We start from the raw sequence: 15,876 nt of genomic DNA, 5'->3' as shown, positions 1-15,876 counted from the left end.
TGAGTAATGCTTTAAGTAGTTTGAAGTTCCCCAGATGAAAGCTGGATAACATGCCCCTTAGCCAGATGAAAAATTTGCAGCAAGTTTGCAGGAGTTTGCAAGAACATAAAATTCCTTTAGAATTTGCGGCAGGCCTGATATGCCAAAGGACAGAAAAAGCTGAAGATAATGTTCATTAATGACTTGATCTTTTCAATGGGCAAAATTATCAACTTTTAGGTACATAATTTTATAATCACAAAGGTTACATTGCGATATAGTATTTGTGGTGCTTTTAATGCATAGAATATAGGACTATAGAATAGCCCGCTTTTTGATTTTGTGTAACTACCACTCAGTAGAAATGTCTAATTTTAAGAAATTTACTTCAAAATTACAGTTTTTGTAAAATTTACAATTCCCCCATTGAAAAGATTGAGTGATAACCATTTTTTTTCTTTCATCATTTAATATTCATTTGTACTATATACAGTTAATCTTACCAAGACAGTATCTGTTTTCAACATGTGGAATTATCTAGCTACATAGCAAGTGAAGATTTTAAGTGTCATGACAAGAACATGTAAACCCGGAGTGCATGTCGTGTTAATTAGCAGCGGTGCTGTCAATATACGGCAAGGCTACAATTTTTGTACTGATATTGTGCCATATCAGTGCTTGAAAACGTGACTCACGCTTTTGTATAAGAGGCAATTCCATATGGTGCAGTAAAAGTTGAAATTTTGTTGAATATTCATATATCTGATGATTTGTGAGGTTATGATATATATATATATATATATATATATATATATATATATATATATATATATATATATATATATATATATATGTGCATTCTTTAAAACACAACAACCTTAAAAATAAAACAAGGTCAAAGTTGAAATCTTATAAAACACTTCATAATCAGTTTCAGTGTTTACTGTAGCCATACTATCTAAAGATATCCTGTTCATAAGATTAAGGATCATGATATTTATATACATGTAAAACACTATATACATTTTCTTTTTAAGTTGCAACTCTATGAAACCGTAAGCACTGCTTGTTGTGATGAGATTTGAAATTGCAGAAAATGCCACAACACAGTCTATGACTTAGTCTGAGCATAAAATAGCTGTGGAAATATAGCAATTAAACCCAGGATGATATGCAAGGACAAGAGTGATATTTCCTGATTACCCTGAAGTATGTATTATATACTATTAGTTAGTATATTTTATTTGTGAAATGTTCTAAAAAATCTTTGCTGTTCAGCTTGGCTGGCAGCTGATTCCCAGAAAGATCTGCAGATATCATGTCAAGGATTTAACTGAAGAATCGGAGAAATGATTTAATGATATGTTTTCATGTTTTTCCTTTTCTTGTTTTTTTTTTTCAGTACCTTCAATCTAGATTTGAGAACACCCCCCAGTATGATGTTGCAGAAAATGTGAATGCATCTGTTTAAAGGCATGTTCCTAATGAAACTATCGTTCTATGTAGATCAATCCAACTCGGTGGGGACTCTCGCTGAATGCAATCAGATTAACTGAATGACACACTTCTTCCTGCAGCAAGGGGTGATTAACTTTGGTGTGCATTTGGTAACACTCAAAACTAAGTGAAAAGGCATCCAGAAGCTGAATGGACACAAAAGTTAATAACCCCTTACCTGCTCAAGGAGATGTGTCATTTTAAGTACAAAAGATAAAATGAGTAGATAAAGCATTGAAATCTTTTATGTCAAAATTTACCAATATAGACATTATTGTTTGAAGTATACTTTTTGGTCTTATTTTGATACTTTATACAAAAGCATTGTCCAGATGAAATTTGGAAATTTACATAGTTCTCCCCATATTAAAGCTTGGAATGAAGCATACATGCATATAGTAATAAGACTATTTCGAAGGGATTGTTTTAAACAAGATGTAGTGAAGGACAGCATATCTGGTTTTATTTTGACACAAACTGCTTTCATTTCATCTGTTATTATCAAAATCATCAGTTCTCTCAAATTCATTCTCCAGAATTGTAGATCACTGTGACTGAGATACTGACTGTTATTGACAGGGAGCCTTATCTAGTTCTGGGTTTTAGAACACTCAGATTAAGATTGGCTAGCTAGTATTTCAGATATAATGCAGTAAATAAAGGAACAGTAAATCTGATTTTATCTGTTAATTGAAGAAGTTATCATATTAACAAACCTTTTCTAGAAAAATCTTAAGAAGTAAAATGGATGATTTGAGATCTGATTGACGTTAGGACCATATATATATATATATATATATATATATATATATATATATATATATATATATATATGGTCATTCAGCTAGAGTGAATCCTGTGGTACGTGTCGGCCATCTTGTGTGAAACTTATAATTATTCCAGCCGCAGCTATATTGAACCTGCATCTTTACAGCAGTATGTATGTATTTATTCACATTATCCAACTATAACATTATACAGTTGTGATGGTATTCATGAAAAATGCACATATAATTAATACATTATTATATTAAAAAACGCGTAATATTGAAACTTGAATCACTGGTGAAGAGTTTTTTCTGGTTGTCTTGGTGACATGATGTGGGTTATATTTGTCAGATATAATCTCATTTCTGAAACAGACACATTTGGTGATTTTGCTGATCATTCGCATGTCTAAGATTAAGGTGAGGATTCAGTGCTACCCACTATATCATTACAATTAGAAAATATTTCTCCTGATCATGGAATCTGTCAAATACACAGTTTTATGACAAGCATGCATACCTCTGAGCTGTAATTTAAAATTGAAAAGGGTCAGTGGACCTCATAGAGATTTTCATAGAATCCACCATATTGGCTTATTTCGAAGCATGAATTATAATTGAACTTAATCGTGTTTTGAAGAATCACTGATTGTTTTGTTTTTTTTTTTTCTTGAAAAAATGCAGTTTGACTATTTTTCATTTTTATGTACAGACACAGATGTGTCTGTACATATTGCCATCACCTGCGTCTGTCGTCGCCGATGCCGTCGCCGATGCCGATGCCGATGCCGATGCCGTCGCCGATGCCGTGCACTTTCCTTGTAAACACGATAAGTGGAGGACAGTTTTACTTTTTGGCTTTATATTTACAGAGCTGATGAATATTCATAAAACGCAGGTCAAGTTCGAAAATCAGCATGATCGGGCCATTATTGTAGAACTTATGCTGTTTTTTCACTTTTCAGCATATATGCAACCCTGTAAACACATTTTAAGGAACACCGTTAGGCCTGTTGTCATGAAACTCACAGGAGTAATCAATCTTACTAAAACGCAGGTCAAGTTCGAAAATCGGCATGATCGGGCCATTACTTTAGAAGTTATGCTGTTTTTTCACATTTCCTCAGATTCAATTCTTAGGCATGTTAACAGTCTTATTATTTTACTAATAAGATACATAAAAGTGTTTGTTTGACATTTCCTGAATCTTTACAAAATTGTTAGTTGATTATGTAAAAATGATGGTAAACTTGTTATCGTGTATTGTGTAATAAAGTGTCAAAAATGGAAATAAACTCATATCATTGCAGTTTGTCAGATGCAATCATTCACTATGTTCAGAATCTCAGGATGGAGGAAATTGGACATTTAACACTGTTGTATTGATATTTTTCCCATCTCATCAATTTTCTTAGTTGATCGTATAAAAATGGCAGTAACCTGTTAATTTTGTTTATGTTAAAAAAATTGTTAAAAATGGAAAAAAAACATTTCAGAACAGTGCTGTCTTGTTTACATTTTGGCATTTTCAAGTTGTGACTTTGAAGTTCCATGGGCCTGAAGACCTTTGCTAGTCACATTTTCTGAATATCCATGATACTAATATTTTATTATTAAAAATTGATGGTCATTAAGCTGTTTAACATTATGTAATATTGCATCAAAATTTGAAAAAAACTTATTTTGGGCACTGCTCCCATGATGACCATTTAAGAAAAACCATGTCACTTACTGTTCTCAAACAGTACAGTAAATATGTACAGATGTGTCTGTACATATTGCCATCACCTGCGTCTGTCGTGGCTGGCGTTGCCGTCACTGTCACTGTCACTGTCGCCGTGCACTTTCATTGTAAACGCGATAAGTGGAAGGCAGTTTTACTTTTTGGCTGTATATTTACAGAGCTGATGAATATCCATAAAACGCAGGTCAAGTCCGAAAATCAGCATGATCGGGCCATTATTGTAGAACTTATGCTGTTTTTTCACTTTTCAGCATATATGCAACACTGTAAACACATTTCAAGGAAAACCGTTAGGCCTGTTGTCATGAAACTCATAGGAGTAATCAATCTTACTATAACGCAGGTCAAGTTAGAAAATAGGCATGATCGGGCCACTATTTTAGTTATGCTTTTTTTTTTCACTTTTCAGCATATATGCAACACTGTAAACACAAAATAAGAAAAACAGATAGGCCAATTGTCAGTAAACTCACAGGAGTGGTCATTCCTGCTAAAACGCAGGTTGAGTTTAAAAATCAGCTTAATTGGGCCATTATTTTGAAGAAATGCTGTTTTTTCACATTTCCTCAGATTTAATTCTTAGGCATGTTAACATGCATGTTTCATTATTTAATTAGTAAGATAAGTAAAAGTGTTTGTTTGGCATTTCCTGCATCTTTACAACATATGTAAAAATGATGGTAAACTTGTTATCTTGTATTGTGTAATAAAGTTTCAAAAAATGGAAATAAACTCATATCATTGCAGTTTGTCAGATTCAATCATTGACATTCACTATGTTCAGAATCTCAGAATGGAAGAAATTGGACATTTAACACTGCTCTATTGATATTTTTCCCATCTCATCAATTTTTTTAGTTGATCATATAAAAACGGCAGTAAACTGTTAATTTTGTTTTATGTTAAAAATTGTTAAAAATGGAAAAAAAAAATTCAGAACAGTGCTGTCTTGTTTACATTTTGGCATTTTCAAGTTGTGACTTTGAAGTTCCATGGGCCTGAAGACCTTTGCTAGTAACATTTTCTGAATATCCATAATACTCATCATTATGCTGTTAAACATTATGTAATATTGCATCAAAATTTGAAAAAAAAAAAACTATTTTGGGCACTGCCCCCATGATGACCATTTAAGAAAAACCATGTCACTTACTGTTCTCAAACTTACAGGAAAGAAACATGGGACTAAAATACAGCTTCAGTAGGCAATGCAGTCTGTTTGGTAATTCTTACTGCCAGTTAAACAGTTTTTTTGTGAAAATTTAATTTTTCACATATTGGCATTTTCAAGGTGTAACTTTGAAGTTCCACGGGCTTGAAGACCCATGCTAGTCACATTTTCTGAAAATCCATGTATATTTTATTATTAAAAATTGACGGTCATTATGCTGTTAACCATTATGTAATATTGCATCAGAATAGAAGAAAACACAATTTTGGGTGCTGCTTGAGCATAATTAAAATTTGATGTTGAATTTGCAGTTTAACATAATGTACTTTTGCATCAGAATTGACAGTAGCCTATTTTGTGCATAGTTATTTCCTGTTTTTTGTCTGTACATTTGACAGCTTTGCTGCCTTGTTTACATGTTGGTATTTTCCTTATGTGACTTTTAACTCCCATGGGCCTGAAGCCCAATGTTTAATTTCATTCTTTAAATGTCCATCTTACTTGTAGTACATTATTGAAATTGGTTGTGATAATGCCACGCAATTTAATGGTGCATCAAAATTGACAAAAAAAAAATTTTTTTGCATTGCCATATTTATTTTCTGCTTTATTTCTTTCAATGTAACAAAAAAAGACAACGGTGTCTGCAGACGTTAAATTTGATTCAAAGCAATCTTTTCCGAGCCAAAAGGGCACTAGAAATCCCCCTACCCTGTCTAGGGCCAGGTTAGACTCTTTTATGCACTAGGATCGGCTATCACATGGAAAATATTAGACCAATTATAAGCATTTTTCTAGGATCTGTATTCCTTTCATAAGAAGTACATTTATCAATAAAAAATTGCAGCCATTTTTTTCTTTGAAGTATTAACTACCAATTTTCAGTTAACGTTTTAATTATACATTACCAACTTTAACTATGATTTATTTCTATCAAATGGAATATTTTCTATGAATTATTTATTTTTATAATCCTTCTCCAGAGCAACATTTGGCCTACATGTCACAGTGTACATTTATGTAGGAACACTTCAGTGTATTATTACTGCAGAAATGTTACAAAATCATTAAAGACTCCATAAAGAATCAGACCTATTCAACCTTAATTACTTCTTTCCAATAAATAGCATCCCAGGTAATTGTGAGCCAACTTATCTTTTCTCTTTTTTTCTGGCCTTTTTTTCTTTTTATCAAGTACACATTTACTTTAACCTAATAGATTCAGTATATGGAGGAACTATCAGATTTTACTGTATTTGTGCTGAATTACCATTGTTTTGATGAAGAAAAATAGCTTGCGATTGTTTGATCTCTGAACATGTAAGGCAAGAGCACAGAAGCCATTTGCTGTTTGCAGTTATATACCTTTTTTTATTTGCTCATTTCTTGGAAATATTTATCACATCTGAAGTGGTGCAGCAGTGGCCCAGTGCTTCATACTTCACTCTCAAGTGACAAGCACCAAATCATGTCTGGTAAGTTGTGATATGTGTGATTTAAAAGGTGACAGACAGTATTACTTGTGAGATAGGTTGGGAATGTGTACCTTGTTGCTATGGTTGTCATCCATGGTAAAAAGCATCATTATGACTGAGAGCTTCAGAGACTGAGAACATGACACCTGTTGAAAAACACTGAATCCCAGTTTTGTTGGGGGCTTTACTTGGAAATGTATGTATTTTTCAGATATTATTGGGTCTTTTTTTTTTTTTTTACAGTTCTGACAAGAAATAAAAAAGTGAAAGCCGAGATAACTATACAACTAAAAAACAATTTTGTTTTTATGTTGTCAGCTTTGGAAAAGTATGTAGATAGATATGGTGGAACCATAAATTTATGCTCCAAAGTTTTGGAGTAAGCTGCCTTAGATCTTTAGAGAGGCGAAAAAAATTATCACGTTTTAAAGATTTATTAAAATGATACATTATAGCAATTCGCAAAGGATTTAGATTTCGATTGTATTAAAATAGTGCTTTTTTTCTTATAAAAGAATGCAAATAATTTTTGTTCAGGTCAGTCAGGTATGTGACAGAGTTGCTAGCGCAATGTGCTTTGATAGGGTCTTCAATTTACCTTTTAGATGATAGAGTTAAGTCATGTTGTGTTGGTCCAGTTGTTGCCATTCTGGTTGCTATACCTATAACATCTTCATTTAGAAAATTCTTGAACAGATGTGATTAAAAGCAATGTGTGTTTTGAGAGAAAGTCTATTAGAGAAAGTTAGGTATGTGACTGGAATATTCATATCCCCAGAGTACAAAGCCAAGTTGGGTTTGAATGGGAAGAAATGAGATTATAAGGACTATGAAAGAATAGGTCATTTTTGGTTAGTGGTGCTTTTGATAAAGCAGTCACCAGAGTTGTGACCCATTTAGTATCCAGGCCATCTATAAATATGTAGCTTGGTTGCAGCTATAGGTAATTTTGCAATCAGGTCATGAAATTGCGGTTTAAGTCATTAATTTGACAATTGCAACCACAAATCCACAACTAATTTTGTTTAAGAGGTCTGATATTGTCTAGAGCACAACTTCGGAAGCTTCAAACCTGGAATCCTATAGTTTGTTATGCTGTAAACCATGTTCTTGATGGTGTCAACAACAGGGTTTAAGTCACGCATAAAGATTCTTGATTGTTACAATACCACATCATGTTTCCCTACTTTAATCCCTGATTTGGGTTCTAATGTATAATTGAGGTATTTGTGCAGAAGTTGTACTCAAATATTCTTTACCATGAAGCAATAAAGAAATGAGTGGTAAAATCACTTAAATATAAGATAATACAAATTCCTTAGTCATTCTGTATGTAATAAAATTATTTTTAGTCTGTTAAAAATGGGTGCACATAGCAAAGTTTCAATTTGGCAAATTAAAATGTCACAGGTGCTCTAGACAGGGTTATCAAATTTTGGAATGAAGTTGTTCTATATATTTAGTAAAAATTGCCACATATTCTTTCATTGCAAAATGCAAATGACCTTTATATATTTTTGTTCTTGTTCAGGAAAAGTAAAAAAAAGTGACCACTGTTGATGTGACAGCTTATAGGTTGGTACTGACAAAAGATGCCTCAGTAACAGGATCACTTTCTTTTGTTACGCTTGTCACCAAGGCAACCCAGTGAGTTGCTACAGCAACCCAAATCTTATCTATTCTATCACTGTGCTTAATCTACCTCCAAGAGAGCTGTATGGCTTCCTTCTATGATGTGAAACTTTCTACTGAAAGAAACATCAATAACAGAAATTGTCATGAAAATTGAAGAAAGATCTCTGGCAAAATATTGATTTTGAAAAAGAGCATCTCATTGCTGACTTTTTGTTGAGGTTTAATTGTTTTATTACTTGTTGCTGGGGGTATGATTAAGTTGGTAAACTTAAGCAGATTAGTTTTCTTATTGATGGACAAAAAGCCAATTACAACATACACTGCTAAGGGTGCCCATATAGAGTCCACATAATTTCAGTCAAACAAGGCGATTGTTTCGTTAAAGATTGTGGTGAACCACAGCACATTTTACAATTAATTTAAGATAGGCTTTCAGATTTGAGACTAGTGTAACAGAATATACTGCTGGTTCCCCACAGACATCAGAGACACATTTATGTATCAGACAGAACTTCATTGTCAGGAAAAGGAGATCGACACCTATTTTCTGACAGATAATGTGATGACAGAGTGCCTTTTCACTGATCAAGTGACTGAGCTTTAGATTGAAACTAATAATTATGCTAGAGTTATCTGTAATTTGCTTTGTTCCTTGTAACAGTATACTATTAGTATTTTTTATTTGCTGGTACATTGTAGCTGAAGAATGTACACATACAGATTTGATATTAAAATTTTGTCAAAACCAGTTTTATTTAACTTAACACAACAGCACTTGATATTTCTCTTATATTTCAGATCCAAGATGACAACGTCCATGTGACTCCAGAGCTGCCATGATGATATATGTACTGAGCCTTTTTCTACTACTGCAGTTCTCTGTGGATTCTTTTGTTAGTGGATTTGAGGGAGGTGAGAGCTCTAGCTTTTTTGTATTATATAGTGTTGGTATGTCACTTCTTTTCCCAATATTTTTATTCTTAGGAATCCATGAATCTTTAATTATTTAAAAGTAATTAAAGATTCATGGATGACTCATTTGAAATATAAGGATATATACTCTCTTGCAGTCACAGCAGAAAAAACATCCAAATGTTTCTGAAGAGACCGTGAATTTTAAAGGGCTTTGATCACATGACTGACTTGTCAATGTGAGCCCCGGAAGTTATTTCACAAGAGAAATCTACTAAAATTTATAACATAAATATATATATATAATCTGTAACATTTATATGAGCCAAGACTGATCTAGGTTTATTTTGTAATTGGCCAGTGAACAGTCCATCATTTTTATGCTTATATTACATTACAGGGGCGGATTGAGGTTGTCTTCTGGGTCTTCTAGAAGACGGTCAAATTTCTAAGTTTACATTGATGAGTACCTAATTTTTTTCTGTCGGAAGACAGTCAAAAAATGGAAGATGGATCAACAAAGATAATGTGGAGGACTGTCAGAAAATATCTCTGGATCCGCCCCTGCATTACTTGGGGGGGGGGGGAAGGAGCTTAGTTATGATCCTGTTTTATCTGTGGGATATTATGTGCTTTATAGTAGATATGTATTTTACTTTAATGTATCATTTACAGATGTGACACCTAAGGACCCCGTGGTTATGGTAGGGGCAACCCTGAACCTCACCTGCTCCCTGGGGCAGCAGCACAATGCTAGTGACATTTACTTTACCAAGGGAACAAGGCGATTCTCTAATGCGAGTGTGACAGTTCTCTCCGAACATGTGGCCCGGTTATCCAGGGAAGACATGCAGCCGGAGGACACAGGAACTTACCATTGTTATGTGGCTGCTAGGGATGGGCCAGGGGTTTGGATAAACAGCCAGTATGTGCAAGTTGGATGTAAGTTGTTCACTTGAAGATAAGGGTTTTTTATTGTCTTCAAGGCGTATTGTGATCTTACTGAACATGTAGGATAAAAGCCAGACATTAGGACTTGGGTATAATTGCATGCAAGCATACATGAAATATTTGTGTAACATATTTGCAACTAAACAAATGCCCTCCATTTTTTTTAATCATTGTATTTATTGCCCCCTGAACTCCCTTCCCTACCATTGAATGGTATTTAGACCACCTGAACCTTATTTTACAGGCTTTGATTCCATTCTCCCATTTGATATGATGCCTCCAGCACAGAGCCCCCCATTAACTGTACAATATTGTATTCCAGACCCACCTGACTCCCCGTCTAACTTGACGTGCATTTCATACAATCAGGAAAACATGACATGTACATGGAACACAGGGAGAACAACCTACCTCAAGACAACCTATGAACTACTCTGGAGTAGAGAGTAAGTTATTACTCTGTCATCAATAGCTAAAATGTCTACACTCTTCTTGTCCTTATCTGTATTAACTTGCTGATTAAACTTTTTTTTGGTTCTATATACAGCATTAGAGTGAAATAAAAGTTTCTTATGGAGCTAATTGGTGTGAAAACACTGACTTTCACATAATGTATTTTTGCATGACTTTTAACATGATAGATACACCCATGATTTGAATAAATACAGATATCTCAGTATTCTTTGTTAGTGAAAATAATTCCCTGAATAAATTTTGACGTGTGCATGCTATAGCCAGTTTTATTGCAGTTGTGTATGGTGCCAGTTATGTTAACTTCATTTTGTTCCTTAAACAAGGTAAGCCTGTCTTAAACCTGTGCTAAGCTTATGATGCGTCAGTCATATTGGATAATTGACGTCCATTTTAACCCTCCACATTTCAGCTCAAGGAAAAAAAAAACCTTTTCTCCTTGCCCACGGCCATCCATGAGCTCTTCAAGCTGTACATGGGTCGAGAATGATAAACAGGATACATTCTGGCCAAACGCAGAATATTTTTTTATTGTAAATGCCTCAAATGTTCTCGGTTCGAGGACTTTGCTTGATGTACAGAAGGCAAATGCAACTATAGGTAAATGGTGGGGTTTGCAGTAGCAGCACTTTTTTCTCCAAAGGTTTTTGCTGTGCTTATTAGATGCCAGTCAAAATGAATCGGCAACAAATTAAGTGTTAAGATTGCGAGACACCAATATAGAACTTTCATCTTTTGACATCTTTCATAGTGTAAGAATTAGCCAGCTCAAACCTGTTGGAGACTGGTGGTGGGACACATTTAACACACTAATGACTTTTTTATTTTTTAATCAATTGAACTTATTTGTTGACTGTGTATCAGAACTATTTTCTTGGCAACTTCATGTTGTACTGGTTGTCAGTGCTCACAGTTTCATCAGTGTTTATGGCACCAGTGTATAAGTTAAAAAGGAAAAAGAAAAGAAAAAACAAAACACAATTACCACAGGAATGAAAGTTAATGAATTCTTTTCAACAATTAAACACTTATTTATGCTTTATTTTCTGCCAGTCCTGGCTTGAGCACCGATCTGCTGCACAGTCTTACTCTCAGGCGTTGCTCTTGCTTGGTTATATTCTCATCCAAAGGCTAAATTCAGTGCCATTTGGAGAGTAATAAATTTTCATTTAATGTATAACTGAGCTAGGTTATTTTTTGTCTTGAGTCTCAGTGATCATATTTATGGATTTTTCCAAAGGCAAATCTTGGTGGCATTGGTTTTTCTCTTTGGAAGTTAACCAAGCGAGAGCATGATTTTATTTTTAATCTATTCATTAATTATGCTTTTTTTCCCTTTCTTCTCACTTGGGGTAATTTCATTGCTGAACACTTGAACCCTGTGTTTGTATGCCAGTCAGACACATCACTGCACACAGGGTGTTGGAGCTCTCTCTTAGTCGCACCTCTTCACAGCGTGGGTGGTTGAACAGTGATGGGCATTTCTTCTCATTATTTACCTGGAGAATTTTTTGCACTGTCTATGAATATCATTTGTAACAACTGCCATACCTTATATATACAACTATCTGTCTAAATATTTAAGCAGCTTTTCAAATTATACAATACTTTTATCCCTGTGTTTGGTTGATGGTGAAAAATGCCAATTGCTTTTTGGTCTAATAATGCAGAAGAAAAGAACCATCCTTCATTTTACTGATTTCCACTTTATGAATGCCAGCATGGTTTTTAATAAAGTTGTGTAACTTGTTATTATCATCAAGATGTTTTTTTTTTTTTTTCAATCCTTTTTATAGTGGGAATTCCACTGTATGTGAGTGCCCCAGGTACAGTGCTTACACAGAGTGTATATTCCCCAAAGGAGAATTCTTTCGGCCAGATATCTACTACATAAACTTGAACTCATATAATGCCCTGGGCAGAGGTTGGTTGAACGCCACAGTTCTAACCAATGCCTCCATAGGTATACACTTCCCTTCTATGCATGGCCAACCCTGTATGTGCCAAAGCGTATGCATAGATACATATACTACTTCTTAAAACCCCGCGAAGCAGGCTTAAATGACCTTTTTAAGCATTACATAGTTACATTTGGTGTTTTTTTTTAAATTTTTTACAAAGGCATGTCATTTAACATAGAAGTTTTCTTAAAAAGGCATGTTGTGTAAGATTCCTTAAAATGATGAGATGTTTATTTTATTTATTTATTTTTTTCCTAAAACATATTTGCATGTATGGATTTGCCAGCTTTTAACCTTCTCAGAAAAAAAACCTACTTAATTCAAAAACATTTATTTTGGATGTTTCCCTTTAAACTTGCATGTTTTCTAGGTATCCAGAATATAGAAATGTTTGTATTTTTTCAAAGTGCTTTTGGCCTGGTTTATGTTTAGGAAAGTGACCATTTATGCAACTTGCATTTAATTCTATATTTTTTTGCATAATTCATGTTTAGGTAGTATATATACATTGTTTCATAATGGCCCACACAAGGAATGATAATTTTCTTTAAATACCAAAGCTGAAAGGAGTCTAATTATCTCTTCATGGAAAAGCACTAGATGACAAGTGCTAATTAGCTTACTGAAGTGCTATAGCATGTATGTAGGCAGGAAGCAAGTTTTCCTGTAGCAGAACTGCATAGACTAAAAATGCTTGACAACTACGCCACTGTGTGAAAATGTTCATGCACAAGAGTGGAAACTGAATGGAACTTGCTATGAGGCTTCTTTACAGGTTTTGAGCTTTTGAAGAGTGTTTGTCAATGCTTTTGTTGTTTTATGTGTTTGCATGTACTGTATAAGCATGGGTGATTTGAGAAAATATACATTAAACATCATCTGTCTTCTTGCCTTTACTTTCAACCCATGGTTTTTAGATAAAAGGAAATTTAAACACAATGTGTGCACAGGGATTAATTTTTTGTGCAATTTTTCCATTGATTTTTATATCTATATGCTGTTTGAGCTCTTGTCTGTCATCTTTACCAATGTCAATTCTGGAGGCAGAAGACTATCAAGTAGACATGTGATGATTTTGTATATGGCTTCAGCATGATTTGGATAAGGAAATAAAATGTCATTTCTTCACTGCTCTGACTTAACTGTCCTTTTATTAATTATTTATATACTTACAGACTTTACAAGAGAGTGTATGTTTAAAAAGAACCTTTCAATCATTTGTTTAAATGCCTTGTTCACAAAAATTTTTAATTATTTTAATGCAGCACATTATTATTTGATTTCAAACACTTTTTCTGCATGGTTTTGATTTTAACTCAGAAAAATCATTGTGCAACAGTTTTATCACAACAATTTTCCGATTTCACAGTGAAGCCCAACCCTGTGCGTAATCTGACTGCATTTCCGGTCATTGGTAAGAGCAGTGCTTTAACAGTGCAGTGGCTTGCCCCCAAACTGGCCATCTTGCTAGGACCTCCAGAGATTGCCCCAGGCCTTGTTTACAGATTGACTGGGACATCTCAGTGGAACCACACATGGGTGAGAACTTTCACTAATTTACTTTAATGTTAAATGTGTTTGCATCGGGGATTTCCAAAAATTGCATCCGGTTCAGGTAGTCTAGATTGTTTATATCTGCAAGATGCTGTTAGTATTATGATTGAATATGTTGTCACGAGTGGAAGTTATTTGACCAAACTTCTCAAAGTTTAGACTTCTTTTGAATTTAACGGTTGTATGTTATTTTTATTATTATTATTTTTATTATTATTATTATTATTATTTTTTTTTTTTTTTTTTTTTTTGACTGTGCATTTAGCTCTCTGCTTGTTATTAATTTCTTGAGCAGATATCAACTTCTGTTATTCAAATGAATTTTTAATACTTGTGCGGATGATTAAAATATATATATCAATTTTCAGTTGTGCATAGATGTGAGATAATTGCAATTGCTCCATTTTTTGTGATCTTAATTGGCCTTTTTGCTGGGAAAAGGTCTACTCTGAGTAAACATAGGTACAAAAAGGTTTCATGGTAATAGAGGTCCACTTTTTCATAAAGAGGGCCCCCATTGAAACTGCTGGTTATAGGTGTCTGAATCTGGTACTCTCATTTTTGCTGATGAGTTACTAGCCATAAAATTTTTGTTATACTTTTTAAAAATATTTTTTATATATGTAGTTGGTTGAGCATTTTGATGCTGGGATGACTCTTGAGTGGACAGTTTTTACATGCATGAGAGGTTGCCCCCTCTCCCTTGAGAAGAGCAGATCTCTCTAGTCTCACTTAATGTGCAGGAATTATTTTCTGTAGCCTAGGTATAACCTACAAATCAGCATATCAGGATTCCCCTTGCTTTCCCTGTAGACAGATAAACATTGGAAGGCATTGATTTTTCAGTCTGATCACATCACAGATTCCCTTTATTCAATCCCACGTTCCTCTTGTGAAATGTCAGAAGTCATCAGAAAGAGAGATCTGGCTGCAGACACAGCTCCTAATCACTTGTGGATTTCTAGGGTTGTTGTCTTTGGAAGAAATATGTCTAGCTTTATTTTGTCGAATTTTATACAGGTTGTGTATAATATCTTTCTGTTTTTTATCCTGCCTGAATTTTCCTTATTCAATCTTCATTCCATAGCCATATCTCAGTTACCAGTAAAAACAATTTGGCAGTATTGGTATCTATCATATGCTGTATATGGGGATGCATGATATAAACACATAATATGGATAAGAAATGATAAATTAAAAAAAATTATAATAATAAATGAATAATAAAAGAATCTAACAATGATCGGTGGATGTATTATCCAGCATCTATGTTGGATCTTAGAGAGGATGCATGTCATAAATATGCTCATATCATTTTACAAGAAAGATGGTGCATAGAACTGAACCAAACAATAGGTTTTTCTATATTGTTTTCTTTCTCTTTTGAATGATGACTGAAGAAAAACAGGTTGATTGTGTGAAAGTGAGAGATCGATAAAATGGATGACTGGCAATAGTTGACATCAAAATCCACAACAGACTTAAAATTCCAGTGAAATATGAGCATTCCGTTACCTGATTCCGTTAAACACCCTGATCTCAATTCTTACACAGTGTTGTCTGGAAGTCGAGTTTAAAGGATAAAAAAAAAACAGGATTTTTTTTAAAAGAATGTAATGAAATTTAAATACATTAGTGTAGAGCATAACGTCTAGGGTTTATGAACCAGTAGTGTATGTTCATTTGCAAAAGTGTCCAATAAAATGTTTTTTAAACCTTTATTTTTTTTTTTAGCTCCCAGGCTAGTTATCCAGTCAGT

At 33.9% G+C, this 15,876-nt stretch overlaps 1 protein-coding gene across 12 annotated transcripts in view; it reads left to right on the top strand.

The window, feature by feature from the left end:
* LOC106181055 (cytokine receptor) overlaps positions 1-15,876 on the top strand; it is a 63,034-nt gene that overhangs the window by 24,151 nt on the left and 23,007 nt on the right. For 8 of the 12 annotated variants that reach the window (XM_087001061.1, XM_087001063.1, XM_087001069.1 and 5 more), the window contains 5 exons: positions 9,067-9,180; positions 9,856-10,122; positions 10,454-10,577; positions 11,015-11,202; positions 13,933-14,102. In XM_087001061.1, the coding sequence (XP_086857187.1) occupies positions 9,105-9,180; positions 9,856-10,122; positions 10,454-10,577; positions 11,015-11,202; positions 13,933-14,102 (825 nt within the window). In that variant the 5' untranslated portion in view covers positions 9,067-9,104. Of the gene's footprint in view, positions 1-1,018; positions 1,189-6,540; positions 6,634-9,066; positions 9,181-9,855; positions 10,123-10,453; positions 10,578-11,014; positions 11,203-12,398; positions 12,566-13,932; positions 14,103-15,876 lie in introns of those variants that run through there. The other 4 variants (XM_087001067.1, XM_013565308.2, XM_087001070.1 and 1 more) reach the window with 4 other exon arrangements.

Source organism: Lingula anatina, chromosome 1 (assembly GCF_051362555.1).
Source record: "Lingula anatina isolate TDL-2025a chromosome 1, LinAna3.0, whole genome shotgun sequence".
NCBI lineage: Eukaryota > Metazoa > Brachiopoda > Lingulata > Lingulida > Lingulidae > Lingula > Lingula anatina.
The sequence above is the reverse complement of the archived record's forward strand: the minus strand, read 5'-3'. Positions and strand labels throughout refer to the sequence as shown.